The sequence below is a fragment of the Bos indicus x Bos taurus genome, chromosome 25 (assembly GCF_003369695.1).
Source record: "Bos indicus x Bos taurus breed Angus x Brahman F1 hybrid chromosome 25, Bos_hybrid_MaternalHap_v2.0, whole genome shotgun sequence".
NCBI lineage: Eukaryota > Metazoa > Chordata > Mammalia > Artiodactyla > Bovidae > Bos > Bos indicus x Bos taurus.
In genome coordinates, this window is record NC_040100.1 from 41433779 (window position 1) to 41453862 (window position 20084).

General features: G+C 59.9%; 1 protein-coding gene across 5 annotated transcripts in view; it reads left to right on the forward strand.

The window, feature by feature from the left end:
* The window catches only part of UNKL (unk like zinc finger), a 32892-nt gene that overhangs the window by 9612 nt on the left and 3196 nt on the right, over window positions 1–20084 (forward strand). For 4 of the 5 annotated variants that reach the window (XM_027527844.1, XM_027527841.1, XM_027527842.1 and 1 more), the window contains 11 exons: window positions 1345–1521; window positions 1835–1968; window positions 4838–4973; window positions 6172–6289; window positions 6699–6783; window positions 7296–7381; window positions 10560–10622; window positions 12934–13111; window positions 18398–18490; window positions 18992–19219; window positions 19819–20021. In XM_027527844.1, the coding sequence (XP_027383645.1) occupies window positions 1932–1968; window positions 4838–4973; window positions 6172–6289; window positions 6699–6783; window positions 7296–7381; window positions 10560–10622; window positions 12934–13111; window positions 18398–18490; window positions 18992–19219; window positions 19819–20021 (1227 nt within the window). In that variant the 5' untranslated portion in view covers window positions 1345–1521; window positions 1835–1931. Of the gene's footprint in view, window positions 1–1344; window positions 1522–1834; window positions 1969–4837; window positions 4974–6171; window positions 6290–6698; window positions 6784–7295; window positions 7382–10559; window positions 10623–12933; window positions 13112–15716; window positions 15998–18397; window positions 18491–18991; window positions 19220–19818; window positions 20022–20084 lie in introns of those variants that run through there. The other variant, XM_027527846.1, reaches the window with a different exon arrangement.

The window sequence follows — 20084 nt, forward strand, 5'->3', positions numbered from 1 at the left end:
AAAGTGACTGCTTTAGGGCCCTCGTGTGAAACGACCCCCACAGTGTGTGTCCCCTGGTGTCTGGCTTGGTTCCTGTAACGTTGCAAGAACCAGCATTCCCGGAACGTTGCAGCCGCGTCCACACTCACTCTGCTGTCTGGATGGACCACGCCTTGCTCATCTGTCCATCAGTTGGTGGACACTTGGTTTGTCTCCAGCTTTAAGCTCTTGTGTCTCTAGTCGTGGGGGCACAAGTTTCTCCTCGAGACCCTGGCTCCTTCGGGGGTACGTCTGGAGGCGTCCCTTTGGGGCCCGCAGCATTTACCTTCTCCCTGGTGGCTGCAGGGCCCCCGGGACTTGCCAGGCACGGGGTCTTCTCTGCCTCTTGCCTCCTGCTCACGGCCTGCACGCCCGAGGTGTGGTCAGGTCTGCGGTGAGCTGCCCTAACCTGGAGCCTCTGTTTCTTCATCTTCTGAGATGGGGATGCGGATTGCTTGCCCCTCGGTTGCTTTCCTTTTACCCTCGGTCCTGCCCATCCATCTGTGCTCTGCCCGGGAGCCCCCACACCCCCACAGGTGCTCCCAGCGCCTGGGCCACGGCCTGCCTGACAGTGAGGCAGGAGTGGGCCTTTTCCAACTCCCACACAGTGCTGCCTTGCTGTCTCGGGGAGGGGCCGAGGCCGTGTTCTTAGACCTGGGGGCCTGCAGCTGTGGCCTGCATCGGCCTCGGGCCGTCCTGGGGCTGCTCAGAGGGGCTCCTGTCCCATCCTTCTGTGTCCATGGCTTTTGTCTGGAGGGACCGACCTAGAGGTGGGCTCATTCCCGCCATGTCTGTGCTGGGACCATCCATGCCATCTCACTGCTGACATCTCCCTGCGTGGGACCCTTGACCTTGGCCTTGACCCTGACCCTTGGTGCTCCTGGAGCTGCCCGTGGCTCTCCCTGGGCATGTGAGGCTCTGGGTCTTTGTGTGGCCCCAGGGACACTGCCCCGTCCTCCCCCAGTCGCTTTTCCCCGGCCTGTCCCCCACAGCGTCCTCCAGCGCCGCCTCTGCCGAGGGGTCCCCGGAAGCACCTGGATGGGAGGAGGGAGAGGCTGCCAGCCGCTTGTCTGATGGGAACTTTGTTTTCCACTTGATTCAAAAAAATTACGAAGGGTGATTTTCCAGGAGCTTGGGTGTTGTGCTTTCCTCCCACGTGTCGTCGAGGGCTTCGTGGGGTCTGAGGGCCATGTGAGGGGTCTGGGGCAGGGATGGGGCTCTGGTGCTGTTCACCCTCCGACCAGAGCAGGCATCTGGGAAAAGCTGACGCAAGCCAGCCGGCCGGGGAGCAGGTGGGCCCCGACACGCACTGTCCTGTGCCCCCAGGTGTCCGTACCTGCACCGGACGACCGGGGACACGGAGCGCAAGTACCACCTGCGCTACTACAAGACGGGCACCTGCATCCACGAGACGGACGCGCGGGGCCACTGCGTGAAGAACGGGCTGCACTGCGCCTTCGCCCACGGCCCGCTGGACCTGCGGCCGCCCGTGTGTGACGTCCGGTGAGTGGCCGTCCTGCCAGGAGCCGCTCTGCTCCCCCGGCCTCAGGCTTCGCTTGCCTCCAGGGGCTCTTCCGGGGCCTGGATTTTATTCCTAAGGAGAAAGTGACCCGCTGCTGTCCTGCTGACCTGGGCATGGGGAGCTCGGGCGTCTTGGGTGCTCAGCTCTCAGGCCTGTTGGGGTTTGAGTTGAGGCGGCCTTCCCGGGATGGACGTGCCTAGGTGGCTCCGTAAAGTGACAGAGCCCTGTGGCCGTCTCACCGTCCGAAGCTTCGGACGGGGCACAGTGCCGTGACCACGCGTTGTTTGGTTTCAGGGAGCTTCAGGCGCAAGAAGCCCTGCAGAACGGCCAGCTCGGCGCCGGGGATGGCATCCCTGACCTGCAGCCCGGGGTCCTGGCCAGCCAGGCCCTGATGGAGAAGATCCTGGGCGAGGACCCCCGGTGGCAAGGTAACCCTGTGGCCACTGCCGTCTGCAGAGTGCCCACATAGTGGACCTCGAGACCGAGGCTCCGTGCACGCTGGCCCCCGTCAGCACCCCTGCTCATGGGTCTGGTCCCCGGGCTGCTTGGGGACGGGACTGCATGGCGGCCCCTGCTCCTGCAGAGTGTCCTGTCCCGGAGCCTGCCTGCTCCCCGGCAGCCTCACAGGTGATGGCCACGGGCAGCGAGCGGTTTTAATTGTGAAACACTCACAGCATAAACACCCCACTCCAGCACTCTTGCCTGGGAAATCCCATGGACAGAGGAGCCTGGTGGGCTGCAGTCCATGGGGTCGTGAAGAGTTGGACACGACTGGGTGACTTAACTTTCACTCTTCACTTTCATGCATTGGAGAGGGAGGTGGCGACCCACTCGGGTGTTCTTGCCTGGAGAATCCCGGGGGCGGCGGAGCCTGGTGGGCTGCCGTCTCTGGGGTCACACAGAGTCATACACGACTGAAGTGACGTAGCGGCACAACATAAATCTTCCATTTTAACCATCTCAGCATCACAGCTTGTGGCATTTGGCATGTCTGCAGTGTGTGCAGCCGTCACCTTGGTTCTAGAACATTCCATCACCTCGGACAGAAACCCCTGCCTGTTAGTGGGCCTGCTTCACAGCCCTGGCCCGGCTCTGCCGCCATGGGGCCGCCTGTTTGATGCTTCTCTCGGGCGGTGTGGTTTTAAGAGACAGGCCCCACCGCCCCCACCACCCCTAAGTTATGCCAGCATGTCTCCTCAGAAGCTTCGCACACAACACTTCAGGCTGCCTCACTTCAGTGCTGAGTTCCCTGCAAGGGTCTTTCCCCTGCTTGCTGAACCCTGAGCTGCCCGGGGCCCAGGCATGTGTTTATAACGGTGGCCGCCCAGGCCTTCTCAGGACGGGCCTTGCGGGCCACCGTCCGTGTGCTTGTCCAGCCGTGCCCGGGGAAAGGCTGCCACAGAGGAACGGCCGCCCGCGGCTCCCACTCGCCGGCACCTCAGAGCTTGTCATTCAGCAGAGCAGCCGTTTTGTGTTGCAGCCCCTCAGCCCCCCTGGTCCGAGACCCCAGCTCCGCCCGTGCGCTCCGGCTGGCGGCCCGGGTCGGGGTGTGAGTGCCCTCGTCACCGTCGGGCAGGCTGAGCTTGAAGAAGTAAAGTGGGCCGGGCCAGGCCCAGTGATTCTCAGCCCTGTGGATTGAGTTTTTAAGGAGCAGATTTTCTTTCTTAGGGAAGTTCTTTGTTGGTGCTTCAGGAACACCTAGTATTGATGTGGTAACGTTTGTTACAGTTGACAACCAGCATTGATACACGATTGTATTGATACCCAGTTGACAACCAGGATTGATACATGATCGTATTGATACCCAATTTCTCACCCGCCTTGTGTTGTCCTCCGGGTTTGGGCAGATGTGTAAAGACTTGGATCCTCCCGTTAGGATGTCACTGCCCTCAGACCCTCTCTGCTCTGCGGCTAGTCCCTCCCCCTCCCTGCCGGCCGCTGACCTTTCACCCCACGGTCCTGTCCTACAGTGGGGACCACAGTGCGCAGCCGTTGCACTTGGTGCTGTGTGTGCAGGGGTCCCCTGGTCTCTTCAGGGCTTGCTAGTGTCTTCTTATTGCTGAAGAGGTCTGGGGGGCTTGTTCATCCATCACCCTCCGATGGGTGTCCCCAGCCCCTGGGACTCGCAGATGCTGCCACGCCGCCTACTTCCTCGTGGGTCATGCCATGCAGTGCAGGACCTCTGTCTGTTGGAGACCTTCAGTCAGTGCTTGTGAACAAACAGCATACAATTTTTATTTTCTCAAAATCATCTTTTCTGCTCAAACTCCTTTTGTCCTCGCCATGCCCTGCTGTGCGGTTCATGTTTCTTGTCATTTAATCAGTTATTTGGAACTGAGTTTGGCCTGGTGGAGGTGGGGCCATTAAACTTGGGCGTGGAAGCATGTCCTGGGCGTCGGCACAGCACTGCCCCGGCCTTTCCCGCAACACCTCAACAGTCAGCCCCGCTGGGCAAGTTTGGTTAAAAACAATGGCGTTTGTAAAAATATAAAGGGAAGGTCAATTATTAACCAGCCCAAAGAAAGTCAAAGTCACTCAGTCGTGTCTGAGTCTTTGCGACCCCATGGACTGTCCATGGAATTCTCCAGGCCAGAATATTGGAGTGGGCAGCCATTCCCTTCTCCAGGGGATCTTCCTAACCCAGGGATTGAACCCAGGTCTCCTGCATTGCTCAGGAATGCGTATTATTTTCAAGAATCTCCTTTTATTGGATACGGCTTATAAATGACCCTTGGTAGGTTTTTATTTTTGCTTTGAGATAACATGAAATGAACCATTTAGAAAATAGACTTTATTTCTCAGGGCAGGTCTGGGGCCCACCTTATGGAACGCTCGGGGGCTTCTCACGTGGCTACTGCCTCCCCACAGGCGGTGGCCCTGGTGCCAGGGGACGGCTGTCACAGCGTCACCTGCCGGTCAAACCAAGCCTTTTAAAAGTGTATTTCGGAGGTTTCTAGTGTGTTCAGTGGTGTGCGTCCTTCACTTTCATCCGGTTCTAAAACTCTGTCCAGTCTCCCCGAAGAAGCCCCGGCCACACTCTGCCGCAGGTTTGCCTGTCCTGGACGCTTCCTTTAAGTAGGGTCAGGCCGTGCCTTCTGTGTCTGCCGCTCTCGCTGACCACGCATCCGGCCCGCTCAGGGCTCACCCACGTGGCACGCCTGTCTGTGCTTCACCCCTTTGCCTCCACTATAGGACAGACTGCATGGCGTTTCTCATCGCCTGCTCAGAGACGCTTGGGGCAGCGTGGCCGCCGTGAGCGGGCGTGCGCATGTCCCCGTGTGGACCCCTGTCTTGCAGACACCAACTTTGTGCTGGGCAGCTACAAGACAGAGCAGTGCCCCAAGCCGCCGCGCCTGTGCCGCCAGGGCTACGCATGCCCACACTTCCACAACAGCAGGGACCGGCGGCGGGACCCTAGGCGGTTCCAGTACAGGTGAGCCCGGGCCCTGGGTCACGGGTGTGGGCCTGGCTGCCCCTCCACTGGGCTTATGTCTGGCTCGAGGCTCTGCTTTAGGCAGCGGCCCCTCCATTCCCTTCAGCCTCCCTGGAGGCCCTGGTGTCCAGGGATGCCAGCCCAGCAGATGCCCCCATGGTGGCAGGTGTGGTCAGGGTGTGGCTCCTCTGTTTCCCTGTCCCCCCCGTGACCTGTGCGTCCTCCGGCAAGGGCGCCTGCTGGCGAGGGCCCGCCCTGGCGAGGCTGGGAGTCCTGGTGCCCACAGCCTGCTTCACCCTCTCTGGGGGCCTGACTTCCTCAGGTTGTGGGTTTGGGTCTCACCTGGGGTCGTGCACCTGGGTAGTCCTGATCTCTTCCTGGGCCATTTCCTCCTCCCTCCACCTATCCTCACCTTGGTGCCCGGCTTATCCTCTGGTTTGCCAACCCGCCGCACGGGCCCAGCACTGGGCAGGGTGGGGGCTGGGGGCGCAGAACCTCCAGGGGTGTCCAGGCATCTGGCCCCTCACCTTGACCCTCCTGTGGGTCCCCAGCTCTGTGTCCAGCTTGTTCTTTGAGCCAAAAGTCATTCTCCAATCATCTGACACTGCCTCGCATGCCTTACTTGGCCTTCACATAGAAAGAGATCTTTTTATGACGGTTACTGTTCTGAGTGGTTTAACGAGAGTTGAGGGTCAGAGAACCTCTGAGTATTAGTCACTTGATGTCGTCTCGAGAAGGTGAAGTAAATTTTACTGCATATAAAAAGGGTAGAAAATCATAAAATATGTCCTATTTCCCACAGATAAGTTTAAAATAAACCCCATACAATAAAGCTGCTGGGAAGCACCTGAAGCATGGAGGGGGTTGTTAGGGTTCTCGTGTCTTGGGCCCTGGGTCTCAGATGCAGTGTTGAAGCAGTCTGGTGGGGAGAAAGAGGGTGTTAGTCCCTGGTGGGCTGTGCGGGGCTGGACCTGGTCGCCCAGATGCTGCAGGAGGCCCGGCTGAGTCTCACGGGCGCTGGGGGCTCTTACCGAGACTCACTCACACTTTGTGGAAAATGAAAACAGGCTCCCAGATGCTTTCTGGGCTCCCCTGGATGCTTGTCCTGGTGAGGAAGGGCCAGAGTACGCAGGGCTGCGCCTGGTCTCCAGGGGCGCATGGGGAGGCCATCTGCCCACCTGAGCCCTCCTTGCCGCAGGTCCACGCCCTGCCCCAGTGTGAAGCATGGCGACGAGTGGGGCGAGCCGTCCAGGTGCGCAAGCGGGGACAGCTGTGCGCTCTGCCACTCACGCACGGAGCAGCAGTTCCATCCCGAGGTACGGGTGCCCGATGGGGACTCGCAGTCTGCTCACGGGGCACATGCCATGGCCGCTTAGCAGGCACTCCTTGGGCACCTGCTGGGTGGCGGGCACTGAGCCAGGTGCATCTTTCAGGAAACGCCAAGTGGCCAAGCTGACCTGGAGGGTGGCTTCGAGGACAGGTGCCACAGGAGTGGCCTGGGCCCACGTGGTTCCCGGGGTTGATGGGCCCACGCAGGCGCAGCGCCCTGGGCCGCTGGAGGGTTGAGGCGGGGGGAGGCATGCTGTCTGCATCCGTCATCTTCAGGAGACCCCGTTGTGGTGTGGTTCTTTGAGCTCTGCGTCATGACTGGCTCGGCTCCAGGCCTCCCGCGGACACGGGTCTCCAGCCCGGTGCTCTACGTGCTGTGTCGCCCTTGTTTCCTAGATCTATAAGTCGACCAAGTGCAACGACATGCGCCAGACCGGGCACTGCCCCCGGGGCCCTTTCTGCGCCTTCGCACACGTGGACAGTACGTGCCACCTTTGCTGGGATCGGGTGGGGGCTCGGTCTTGGGCGAGGGTGGCTGGGAGGGTCGGGGGCCTCTGGGCCTCCTGGGGCCCAGCCTGGCCCTGCCTCTGGGTGCCCCAAGGTCCTGAGTGCAGTCACTGTGACCAGATGAGCCTGTACAAAGCACCTGAAGGGGAAGCAGCCTCGGGTTCGGGAGGTGCACAGACACAGCCCTTCCTCACTGCACCTGGGAGCTTCCTCCTAAAGCTGTGAGCGTGGGTTCCTGCTCTTACGAGCATGTTGCGAATTCCAATTTTACTTTTTTTTTTTCTATTTTAATGGTGAGGGTGGCTTTTCCCGTTGAAATTCTCCATGACTTTGGAGTCATTCATGATTCACCCCAGAAGACATGAGGGTCCCTTGCAGGTCAGCTTATACCTGTCAGAGGCTGATACACACTCGCCCCAACCCCAGCTTGGGGTCCCTTAAGCAGAGTCTCAGCCAGGAGCCACTCAAAGCCCCCTTTCTCTGCAGAGAGCCTCGGGATGGCCAGCGACTGGAGCTGCCGAGACCTTGCCCTCACCAACGTCCCCACGACCCCCAGTGGGCAGCCCGGACACGTAAGTGGGGACATCCAAGGAGGATGCCCGCTGCCATTTGGTTTGAATCCAGTGTCAGGCACTCGGATGGGTGTGGTCTCTGCGTGATGCGGTTGGAGGCGGCCTGCCTGCAGGGTTGGTGGCGTAGAAGCGTCTAGAAGAGTCCTGGCCGAGTCCTGACTCAGGTGGACTTGCTTGGCCTCGTGTTTTGTCAGAAACGCATGTGTCAGTCGTGTGCGAGGCACGGTCTCCGCCTGAGGGTGAAGAAGGACCCCCATCGGGCAGGCGAGGCCATGCTGGCGGCTCCCCCGTGAGGAGCACAGCTGACAGCTTGGGACTCAGTGTCTGAGGTGCAGGCGTGTCCCGGGGGCGCCGTCTCGGGGTAGTGAGTATCACAGGAGTTCTTCATCGGCCGTGACTTCCATAAAGCCGTCTACAGGTGCTGCCTCTGCATCTGCCTGCAGACGGGGCTGAGTTCTTTCAGCGGGGCAGGGAGTTGGGCTGCCCTCTTGGACGATGCCCGCCCTGTGCCCAGGTCGGGCTCTCAGCTCCACTGCTGCCGTATACAGGGCTGCACTTGGATGCAGCCCCCTCCCAGCTCCTCAGTTACCCTGAGGTGGAACTCCAGTGCAGTTCCTTCATGGTGAATGAACAGCGGTGGTCCAGCCAGCATTTCTGGTTCACCTTATGTGAGCCAGAACTTGGGAGGGCCTGAAACTGAAATCTCCAGAACTGGAAATTGAGAGAGAAGTTAGTAAGATCCTCTAAGGAGTTGTTACGGAATCCCTTGTACTGCTCATCATAACAGGTCATAAGTCAAAAGGCTGAGTTGTTGGGGGCAAAGAATAGCAACATTATTCAGAAAGCCAGCAGACCAAGAAAATGGTATAGACTCGTTTCCCAAAGAACCCAGTTAGAAATCAGGCTTCTTTTGCACTAAAATGGGAGTGGGACTGTGGTTGGTTGGGTTAGCCTGTAGATTTCAGACCATAGGCAACATTCTTTTAGTGATTAATTTGTAGCAAAAACAATACAATACAAATGTTAAAGTGAAAGAGATCCAATATGGAGTCAGATTTGTTTTCCTATGTTACAAAGTGTCCAATAAAAGATTGGAGCAAAGTGTTTCAGAGTGAAACATCCAGCCTTCCCCTGGGCAGGAGCAGGACCTGGAAACTGGCTGTTCCTTCTGCCCCATGTTTTCAGCAAATGCTCAAACAGACTTTGAGAGTCCAGGAAACATGTGGGATCTGAGGCGCTGGGGTCAGTTGGGCCCACGCCTCGGCGTGAGGTCAGGGACGTTGGTTTGGTCAAGACCCTAAGGGAATGTGTCGGTTGGGGTATTTGGAGACCGTCAGACCTCAACATGAGTCTTGCTGTCCCAAATGAGCCATTTTCACTTAAGGTGATGGTGAGGGGATTTGCTCGGTGACCTGGTAGACTGGAGCTAAGACTGAGCTCCCAGTGCAGGGGGCCTGGGTTTGATCCACCTGGTCAGGGAAGTTGATCCCGTGTGCCGCAACTAAGACCCAGCACAGCCAAATAAATAAATATGAAAAAATAAATAAGCCAAGTTGGGGCTCGGACTAGAGGGCAGCTTCCCTTCCCTGTTTCCCAGGATCTCATCGCCTTTGACAGCCGAGCTGAGTGTGAGTGAAGTGCCCTGTGCCCAGAGGCGCACTGCTCTTCCCATCCTCCTCCCGCCCCGTTCCAGTGCATCTGTGAACAGCTCAGTGCCTGCTCAGTGTGATGGGAATTCCTAGTGTTGCGGAGCATGAGCCCCCACCCCCGTCCCTGGCACAGGGCAGAGGCAGAGGGGCCTGGATGGGGCAGAGCCCTGGGACTTGATGAGGAAGCCAAGTGGAGCTGTTTCAGGATGGCCTGGCTCCTTCACAGTGTAGCTTCTCCGTGGAGCGAGGATCTCGGGTCCCGGGTCAGGGCCTTGGCGCCATCGCCCAAACTGGGGTCGCGGGGTCACTTGTGGAATTCTAGGAAACCAAAGATACCCAGATGGGCTCAGAGTTGAGCCATCGGGCAGGAGGAAGGGGCCCCGGTCAGGGCCAGCGTGAGCATCACTTCTCCGCCCTCCGTGGGTCCTCTTGCAAACGCAGAAACCAAACAGGACGGGGTGACTGGAGCCATCGCAGGCTCACGCATCATAGGATCAGACACAGGAACCAGAGTACTTCTCAGGCCTGCGGGGCATTTCACGGCAGCTTTGTGCCGACGTTTGCCCTGAGGAAGTCCAGGCCCCAGACGCTGTAGGCAGAGCCGTCCTCGTTCGCAATAGCCCCAGAAGGTGGTTCGTGGGAGTCAGGAGTCCACACACACAGGCAAGGGGGGAACGGTCCCCTCTACCCTTTCAGGGTTAGTGTCTGGGGTCCCGCAAATTAAACTGACCAAAGCCAGCTTAGCTGGAGGAAAGATTTATTATTTATTCATTGGGATGCCAGAGCTGAGGACTTACCTACCGTTTTAACAGAGAGCGATAAATAGTGAAGAAGTGACTAGACCTAGGGGTTTCTGCTTTCAGGGAGCTGAATTACGGGATGGTAAAGACATGGGGGAGGAGAAGGCGATGGCACCCCACTCCAGTACTCTTGCCTGGAGAATCCCATGGACGGAGGAGCCTGGTAGGCTGCAGTCCATGGGGTCGCGAAGAGTCGGACACGACTGAAGCGACTTAGCAGCAGCAGCAGCAAAGACATGGGGGAAATAGTGGAAGAGGAGGGTTACGGAGAGAGTTTGTGGTAAGGTTCAGCCTCCTGCAGCCCCAGGTGATTTGAGTTCTCTGGGGTGAAGCCCTTCCCCTCCTCTTGGGAGGGAGGGGACTGTGTCCAGGCCAGAAGGAGAGGGCAGAGAATCACCTTCCAGGAAACCATCCTTTGCCTCAGGGGTTGACTTTCCAAGACTCTCCCCGCACTGGAGGTGCAGCCCTGCCTGGGACACTTTGTTTGACACTGTGGGTTCAGGGACCTCTCACCTGCCTCCACACAGACCAGCCGAGAACTCAGAGATCCATGTCGGGCGCGGGAAATGGAGCCCAGGAGAGCTGACACAGAAGCAGCGACTTGAAAGCCTTTTCTGTTCCCTGGACTTCAGTGCTTGGCCTTTCCTGCCTTCCTGGTGGAGCTGAGGTCTCTCTGGGGTTCTGATCAACTGCTCCTCCTTCCAACAGCCAGTGCGTTTTCTGTTGCAGGCAAAGCGGAGAGAGTCACCTGCTGATGGCAGCCAGAAGGCCAGCGAGCAGGACGGCAAGCAGGTACCTCGTGCTGTCTGCAACCGACCTCTGCCTGTGTTAGGACTCTGCACGCAGCTGGTCACACTCACCCCCGCCTCACACAGTGACCGGGCTGACGTCCACTTGTGAGACAGCTCCTTTCTCACAGCCCCTATAGAGGCATCTGTTCCGTGTTTCCTTTGTTTTCACGTTTTAAAAAATGTACCTTAGAAACAACAGAACCAAAGCCTCTTAAAGGTTCCCCCTGCCCTGGGAAAAGAAGAGGTGCCCTTCGTGGTCTTCTGTGTGGGTGACGGCCCCACAGACCGAGGCTTAAACCACAGGCCTCGGTTCCGTCCGGAGCCCGAAGTTGCAGACGGGGGGTCGGCGGTGGCGGTTCTTCCTGGGGCCACCCTCTGCCGTCTGCCGGTGGGCGCCGTCTTCCCTCTGCATCTGTGTCTGTCTGCAGTCGTCCTTTTGCCATCAGGACATGAGTCCTGTCGATCAGGACCTGCCCTGACGACCTCGTCTTAACTTGATTCCCTTGGTGAAGACCCGACTCCCAGTCAGGTCCTGCCCAGAGGTGCAGGGGGGTCAGGACCCCCATGTCAGTTCCAGCCGAGCCCACGACAGCGTCCGTTGGTGAGCCTGGCTCCCTCTTGGGTCACAACCTGGGCTCGTTCTCACCTCTGCGGGAGTTGTGAGGCTACACGGAGGCTTCCCCCGAGTCGGACCCTTTCTCTCTGTTCTGTGCCACCCAGCTTCCCGTGTGCTCGTTTAACTGAGTTGTTTGAGAAGCAGGGGTTTTTTTCAGACATGGGACGTGTGTTTTTCTGCCACTGTGGAAAGGCGGAGGGAGTTTCGCCAGCTTTGCAAGGCTGGGGCCTGGTCGGCAGACAACGAGCACACACCCTCTGCTCGATTATCACTTGTCTCTGCTCAGTGCTTTCTTTTAAATCCCCAAGTGGACAGGGTGTTGCTGTTTCTCTTCTGCTGGTTTTCTTGGTGCCCCGAGGGTGCCTCCCAGGGGACTTTTCAGAGGGAGATAATCAGGACTTTTTGCCATTAGGAAGTTCTGAAGCCATCTCTGAAGTCAGCAGGATGATTGAAAGTAAAAATACAACCCAGTTACTTTGTGACTTTTTAAAAAGATATTGAAATCGAGACGTTGCTCATTAAGAATCTGAAACATGAAATGTTAACAGTAGCATAGCCAACAGGGCACTGTGGCTGTGGTCTCAGGGCTGTGGAGGAAGGGCCTGGAGAGGAGTGGGATGCATGGCGGGGCACCTCGAGAGGGGTGGGCAGTTTCTGATGTGATATATGAGCTATACCCCCTCAGGCGCTGTGAGCAGGCTGGCCAGGTTCATCTACCAGCCAGTGCTCACCTACACCCAGGGACCCCCTCCGTCCTGTCCCCAAGCCAGGCTCCAGGGACAGTGAACAGGGGTTGGGGAGCAGTATCGGAAAGCCATCTAAGCGGGACCCTGGGACCCTGAGCTTTCTACTTGTTTGAAGGGTCTGCTGGAATGCCCAGGGGACGCCATGGCCGTGAGGCTGGCCTGCTGGCTCTTGCGGGCAATTGGTGCTCAGAGCTGCTTTGGGGACCCCTTCCTGCGTGTGGGTGCCGTCCGCTCCTCCCCAGGACCTCCGTCTCCTCCTGCAGCCACAGAACCCTGAGTCCCTGGGCCCCGACAGGACAGCCCAGACAACGCACCGTCTCACTTTGCTATAGCCTCTGACTCCTGGTTTCCTGGTGACCTTGGAAAGCCCCGAGGCCTGACTTCATGACTCAGTCCTGGTTCATTTTTATTGCTGCCTTTACTGTGTGCAGTGCCCTCCACGTTCCTGGCTGTTTATCCAAGATTGTGCCAGTTCTTTTCCTTTTAATCTATCAAATAAAGATAATGCGAATTGCCCCGATCTTTTATTTTTGTTGTTGGATAATGAGATTGCAAGGTTATTTCATCGAAGTCATCAGAAGCGTTGCGGGCTGTCTGCTCGTGCCGTGGTAGCTTCTTTCTTTCTGCTCTGCATCGCTATTACCATGATTCTTACTATTGTCACTATAAAGAATGACACTCTCCGGATGCACTTGTTCCCATCCCTGGGTGGTAGCAGCTTACGATTCTGCAGCGGCAGTTTCTAACTAACCAGACGTTTAAAGCCCCTCCCTCTAGAATATCTGGAAGAGTAGTTGGCTCTCTGGTCTGCTGTGGGGAGTGAAGCAACCTGGCCTGTCCGTTGTGACTCTGTTGTCTCTGTCCCCCAGTGTCCTTTGTCACTGCGCGGCCGTGATCACGTTGCTGTCCACGAGCCCAGCGCTGGCTCATCCTGTTGTGTCTTTGCACAGAGCCACCTTGCGGTGTTGGCAGTGGGTCACCCCCTCGCTCCCAGCGTGAGTTCCAGCCTCGCGTCCAGCCTGGCGTCCAGCACCGGCTCAGGCGGCTCCTCGCCCACCGCTCTGCCCGCCCTCTCGGCCCGCACCCACCCGCTCGACCCTTCTGGCAGTGCCGGCGAGGGCGTCCCAGGTAAGCCCGGGGCTCTGCTGCCTCTCTGCACTTGCCTTGACACCTTCCGGTGCACGCGTGTGTGCGCACGCTCCTTTGCAGAAGAGCGTTTCCGGTGGTCACCTGCCACTCCGGCCGTGCTGCCCCGGGAGAGCGCCTACCTCGCTGGGCGCCACAAGCGGCAGAGGGGATATGGCGCCCTCTGGCGGGCCAGAGCGGCAGCACCACCGAGAGCCCGAGGCTTCAGAGAAATGACGGGGGCCTGTAGATTCGACGGTGACCAGGGTGGGGAGCGGAAGGCGTCCCTGGCGGCTGGGCGTCCTTGTGGGTTTGTGAACTAATCACCCATGTAATCGGACGTGGGGGTTCGGTTAGGGGCGGTGGTCGGGGCGCAGAGCCCTGGCTAGGACTGTGGTGAAAGCCCAGGGAAGAGTGGAGCTGGTGCATGAGATGGCGCCTTCCAGGTCACGCCGGTCCCCTGATCCCCGTCTGGACAGTGGGCACCTTGTTGTTGTGGGAAGTCACAGAACGTTCAGAGCTGCCCTCTGGCCCCGGGAGGAGGGCCCTGGCTGGCCTTTCCGCTGTTGGCACCAGGACCCGGAGTGCACAGCCTCCCCCCCTCCTCATGCCCCACTTCCCCATTCCTCCCCCATCCCCACGCCCCACTCCCCCATTCCTCCCCCCCGCCCCTGCTTCCCCCGGGGTGCACCTCTGCGATGCACTCACTGCCTGAGAGTCAGCTCAAACAAGCCGGTGCTCCTTACAGACCTCCCCTTTCATGGACTCCGTGGAGCCCTTTCAGGGCCACTGGGCAGGTTCCTCTCCCTTGCCTTCCACCTCACACAAACAGGTGGAGCCCTGCAGAGTTCACTGCCAGGTGGCTGGCAAACGGTGGGACCCGGGAGGGAGGGACCCAAGGCTGTGGGCAGCTGAGGGCAGGGTCACGGCCTGTTAACCCCACGGGCGCTAGGTTGAGCGTTTTACTTGAGCCGCTGCGGGTGGGCAGGGTAGGAGCAGCCGGCCGTCGACAGGGCTCGCGGAGATCCCACTTTAACCCACCAGAGCAGCCCTCGCCGCGGTGGTTTTCGCACACTTTGGGCCCGGGGTCCCAGCACGCCGCCTTGCAGCGCCGGCAGAGTCAGGTGCTGGTGCGAAGAGGTGGAGTGCCCCGCCGAAGGCCCGTGCTCTGGGCGGTGGGGACGCTGTGCTCCGAGGACGCGGAGCCGCGAGGCGAGCACCAGTCCGCAAGCACCTGTCTGCACGGCGGGGCGGGGCCAGGGACCAGGGCCAGGGGTGGGGTACCCTGGGGGCGGGGCCAGGGGCGGGGCGGGGTACCCAGGGGCCTGCGTCACCGGGGCGGGACGTTTCAGGGGCGGGGCGATCTAAAGCTTACGTCACCGGGGCGGGACACCAGGGGCGGGGCATCCCGTCTGGGGCGGGGTGTTCAGGTTTGCGTCACCAGGGGCGGGGCCGGCGCGGGCAGGCGGGGAGTGGGCCGCGTTTGAATCGGCGGCGGTGACGGCGGTACCAACGCGGGGTGCGGGAACGGTGAGTCAGCATTGTCAGCCCCGCTCCGGTAAGGTGCGGGCCGTCATTCCCCGGAGCTGCGGATGGGGCGGTGCGCCATCTGCCCCCCGCTAGATGCACCCCCCATCCCCTCCCCGCAGGCGGCCAACTCCCGTCCCCCCAAGCGGGCCAGGTGACCCCTCAGGTGCGGTGCATCCGCTTCTTCCTCTCGCCACCCCGGCCGCCCCCTCCCCACCCAGTGGCCCTCGTAGCAGTCTGCGGCACCTGCGCCCCGACCAGGTGTGACAGCCAGGGGTCCGTGCCAGGATCTTAGGGGTTGCGGAATGAGGCCAAAACAAATCTCCCGTCTTTAGGACCCTGCTCTGCAGGGGCGCCCGGGTGTTCCCTGCGTGGGCGCCATCCACCGGGCTCTCCAGGGAAACCTGCATCGCCTAGCGTGGGTGGGTCTCCCGCTCCCAGGGTCCCTGCCTTGTCCTGCTGCGAACTGCCGCTGCGCTATGGGGAACTCAGACCAGCAGTGAGCTGCTTTGTCGGGTGCGTGTCCATCCAGCAATTAGCGGAAGGACAGCCAGCCAGGGGCATCCTGGCCCGCCCCAGGGGGTGACGGGTCAGGGTTTCCCATTCTGGCCTCTAATTCCTTGCGCTGTAAGTTGTCCCCATGTGTCGCCTGGTCCTGGGGACCTGGGCATCCCTCAGATGTGCTGTGTCACGTTGGGAACTGAGCTTTGTCAGGGCTGTTACTCAGCAGTTTTCAGCTAATTGCTCACTAATGTCTGGGCAGTTCCTGGCATTTTGACACGGTCAGGTACGGCAGGTTATAGGTCAGGTGACTCAGTCACGTAGATTCTGAGTGTTAAAAGTCATTTCTTTTGAGAGAACATCTCAGAACCTGGGTCTGATCTCAGGGAGCAGTGGGGTGTGTAGTAGAACAAGAGAAGCAGCACTGATTCTTTTGGGGGCCGGGACACTTCTCGGGGGCGCCTGCCACCACCCCACACAGGCTGTGGCTTGTCAGGTGAGACTTGGTCCCGGTTGTGCCCTGGCTGCACCTGAGGGGGGCAGGGCAACAGCAAGGTCCTTCTGTGCTGAGTCACAGGGTGGGGGTGGGGGAGTGGGATGAAGTAAATGCCTTCCAGGTGAAAAAGGCTCCTGCGCTCAGTTTATTTCCATCCATCCATCTGTTCCTTCCTTTTACATGCCTTTGTTAGTCAAAAAAAGGTTTCTGAAACTCTGCCAGCTTTGAAGCCAACCTGATCCCCCCACTGCAGGGTGAAGGGCCAAGTCCACATTGTTGGGCCCAGCTGACGGGCATGTCCCAGCCTGAGGAGGTGGTGCGGGGCAAGTATGCAATGGGTGGGTCACCCTGCTTATGCACAGCAGGTGAGTCTGCACGTCAGCCCGCAGTGGTCTGGGTCTGAGATGGACCACACGGTCCAGGTGACTTGAAGGGATCTAGCAGGGGGAGATTCTGAAAGGGTTTTGGCGTTTTCTCAGAAGTGCTGGGGCTGATGGGAGCTGTGTGTGAAGCTGCCGCCCACAGCAGCGCTGCAGTGTGAAGGCAGAGAGGGGCCCCTGCCGGGGTGGGTGAGGGTGAGAGAGGGTCCTGCTGGGAAGCGTGGACCAGTCACTGAGGGGGGTGCGTCTTTTCCAGGAGGCCGGGCTTGGGACATGAAGGGGCTGGCATCCCTGAAAGTCTCCTGGGACAGAAGAGGTCAGGGTTGGGGGCAGCCTGCAGAGATGGGGGCCCTAAGGGGGTGGGGGGGAGCAGCTGAGGGCCGCGCTGGGCTCCTGCTCAGCACGTGGGTGCCGGTGCAGCAGCCTGAGGGAGGCACCGCGCACACAGTTTGCTAAGGGGCCAGGGCTGCTGTGGGTCCTCCCTTGCCGGCAGGCAGTGATGCAGCCGCGCTGGAGGACAGCTGGTGTCTGCAGGTCAGCACCACAGAGGTAACTGGTGTCCGGGTGTGACAGCCACAGGAGGGGCTGCGGGGCTGCCAAGGAGGACGGGAAGGCCAGGAGGTGGCCCCAGGCAGAGGAGGGAAGAAGGACAGGTGGAGGGTGGCGGTGGGGGCATTTAGGAGCACCACTCAGGGCTGGGGGGCAAGGCTGGGGCAACAGTTTGAAGAGTGAGATGGAAACTGGGGATCGCAAGACGTGGGGGTCAGCCAACTCAGGTTGGATTTGGGTGAGGGCCTGAGGGGCCTGCCATCATGTCTTAGGAAGGGTGGGAGCCAGAGGCGGCCCCCTTTGCAGAGTTGACCGAGGCAGGAGGGGTCCTTAGAGGCCTGAAGCCCCAGGCCTGCAGGAGGCGCTGTTGGGCACAGAGAACAGCCTGGTGAGGATGGGTGGTCCCAGTTACTGATGGTTAAATTAAAGGCCTGCCTCAGCCCTGCACTGTCTGCTTCTGACCCTGGGAATGTGACCTTATTTAGAAACAAGTCTTTGCAGGAAATTCCCTGGTGGTCCAGTGGTTAGGACTCCTCGCTTTCACTGCCCAGGGCCCAGGATCAACCCCTGGTCGGGAACTAAGGTCCTGCAAGCCGTGAAGTGCAGCCTGCCCCCCACCAAAAAGTGAAAAATAAAAGTCTTTACTGGTGTAATTAAGGTAAAATGAAGTCATTAGGATGGTTACTGGTGTAATTAAGGTAAAATGAGGTCATTAGGATGGGTCCTAATATGATATAACATGTACTTAGAAGAAGGAAACTTGGACACAAAATACAGGGGAGGGACGACCACAGGAGGACAAGGCGCTGGGGAGGCCAGAGCATCCGCAGACTGAGGACCACTGAGGATTCCCCGCTGGGAAGGCAGGAGGGTGGGCCCCAGGAGCCTGGGCGGAAGCGCAGCTCTCTGCTGCTTGTCGGTTGCCATCCAGGAATTCTGCCACTTGGCACCGGGCAGCTGGGAGCGGAGGCGGGAGGCTGACCCAGAGCAGGCAGGCCTGACGAGGGTCCCATTGTCCACTCCGGGCTGGAGTCTGGGGCCTCTTGAAATGGGCCTCGGTGTGTCCACCAGGCATCAGGGGCACTGTGGGGCCCTGTGGCCAGCAGGGAGCATAGGACGGAGCCATGCCAGAGGGGCCCCAGCCTCCTGGAGGGGGTGCTCTGGAGTGGACCCCAGCAGGGTTGGGGGCAGAAGGGATCTGGGGTGGCAGCGCTCCCATGTGCTGGGCCCTCAGCATCACCACGTCTCCCCAGACCTGGCTGTGGCTTGTGCTGGGTGGCTGCTCAGGCCCTGGGTCTGTCCCTGAAGCTCCTGCTCTCCTGGACCCTGGTCCCCAGGCCACACTTGCCCCAAGTTGCCCCCATGGGGCCACGGGAACTCGGGGGGTTGGCGGACCTGACCTTGGCCGTCCTGAGACAGCGTCCCATTCTGTGCCAGGGCCTGGAGGGCGTGTCAGGTGGGGACAGTGGGGGCTACGGCCCTTTCCCCTGTCCCTATGACAGGCCTGGGGGGGTGCACAGGGGTCCCCAGCAGAACAGGAGGGAAACAACCCTGCCCACTTGCGGGACCTGGTTTGGGCCCTGGGGTGGAGGTCAGTGCAGGTCCCCCCCGCGTTGTCCGTGAGCCCCTTTCTCCCCATGGACGTCGCCCTCCTCAGATTTTCTTTACTAGGCAGGCATGTGATCCGGTCAGATTTTACCAAATGATCAGAAGCTCAGTCGGCGAGATGAGGGCTGTGTTGCCATGGCTATAGGAGGGGTGGACCCCGAGCCCAGGTGGGTCCCCCCACCACAGGAGCCTGGATCCCCCCTCGGTGACACTAGATCTGTCCTGCAGGATCCACCTTAGACCTTCACCTTGGTGACATCAGCCTTGTGCCCCCGGATAAGGACCTGGAGGAACACGACGGCCGTGACCTGGGACCCACAGGTAGCGCCTAAGCCGATGCCTTCCAGGACCGCCCCCTGTGCCTCTGGGGTGGGAGGGGTCCTGTCTGCCTCCCTGCACCCCCCACCCCAAAGTCCCTACAGAGTCGGGGGCAGGCCTTTGTGGCCATTTCGAGGAGACGAGTAACCACCACATTGGTATGAAGACAAATAGGTTCACAGTTCACATCAGATACTGAATCGTTTTCTTCAATGTAAAAGTTCATCTTTTTTTTTTTTTTTTTTAATTTCTCTGATCTTAAAAAAAACCACTTCTGGGGCCTAAAACATTCTGGGACCACTGTGCCTGTGGACAGGTCACCCAGGCGGGCCTAGAGAGCATCTGAGGGGTGAGATGTGTGGCCTTCTCACCTGGGTGGGAGTCCCCCAGCTTGGGCAGTGCCGGGAGATTCCAGGGCAGAGGGTCTCCTGTTGTGTGCCTGGTCCCTGGGGCTGCAGCAACCGCCTCCCACTAACCTGACACCACTCCCCCAACTCCGTGCAGGTCAGAGGTCGCTGGGGGGCTCTGCCCCTGTGGCCATCCCGGGCTGCCTGCCGCGTTCCCCATCCCTGCACTCTTCCTCATCCCTGTCCGCCTCCCCGCTCGGCTCCTTCTCCCAGTCCTTGCCGGGCCCACTCATCTCCTCGGCCATGACGCCCCCCCAGCAGCCGCCGCCCCTCAAGTCGGAGCCCAGAGCACTGGGCCCCTCAGTCTCGTCCTACAACTCCTTCGGTGAGTGGCCTCGTGGGGCCCCAGGGTGGGGGGAGCCACAGTGCAGTCCATCATGTCCTGTTGCCGCTGCTCGGCTGCACGTGCCCTGGGGACAGGGCCTGGGGTTCGCACCTGGACCTCTGGGGGGATCAGCGTGCCTGGGACCCCATGCCGCCCTAGGACGCCACTCTGATGGGACCCGCCTCGCGTCGCAGGCTGCCAGGCGCACGAAGTCAGCAGAGGCCAAGCACAGAAGCAGATGGATTTGCAGAATCCATCTGCAAATGGAAACTTGTGATCTGTTTTAAAAGAAACAATGTTTTTATTGTTATTTTTAAAGAAACCATGTTTTTAAATGCTTGTTTTACTCTCTGATGTCACATACGTCAATAGATGTCACTCAGGTAACCAGAAACCCTGTGGGGTCCTCCAGGTCCTAAGTGTGGACAGGGTTCTGGGACCAGGGTCTGAGTTCCTTGGCCCCCACGACACAGCTCTTGGGGCGAGTGATGGCGCAGGCGTCCTTGTCGGGGGGCAGGGCTGGGGTCCCCAGAGCTGGCTGGGGGGATGCCCAAGAGGCCCAAGCTCGAGCAGGCTGACGCCAGCTCCTCCACACTCAGGCTTGAACGGCGTCCCCGGCAGCATCTGGGACTTCGTCTCTGGCAGCTTCTCTCCCAGCCCGTCCCCAATCCTGAACGCCGGCCCCGCAGCCTCCTCAGGCGTGAGTCCCAGCAGCGCCGAGCTGGCCCGGGTCCGGAGGCAGCTGGATGAGGCCAAGAGGAAGATCCGGCAGTGGGAGGAGTCCTGGCAGCAGGTGAAGCAGGTGAGCTGGGCGGGCCACGGTGCGGGCGGGCGGGGCAGGGGGCGGGGCCCACGGGGCGGGGCG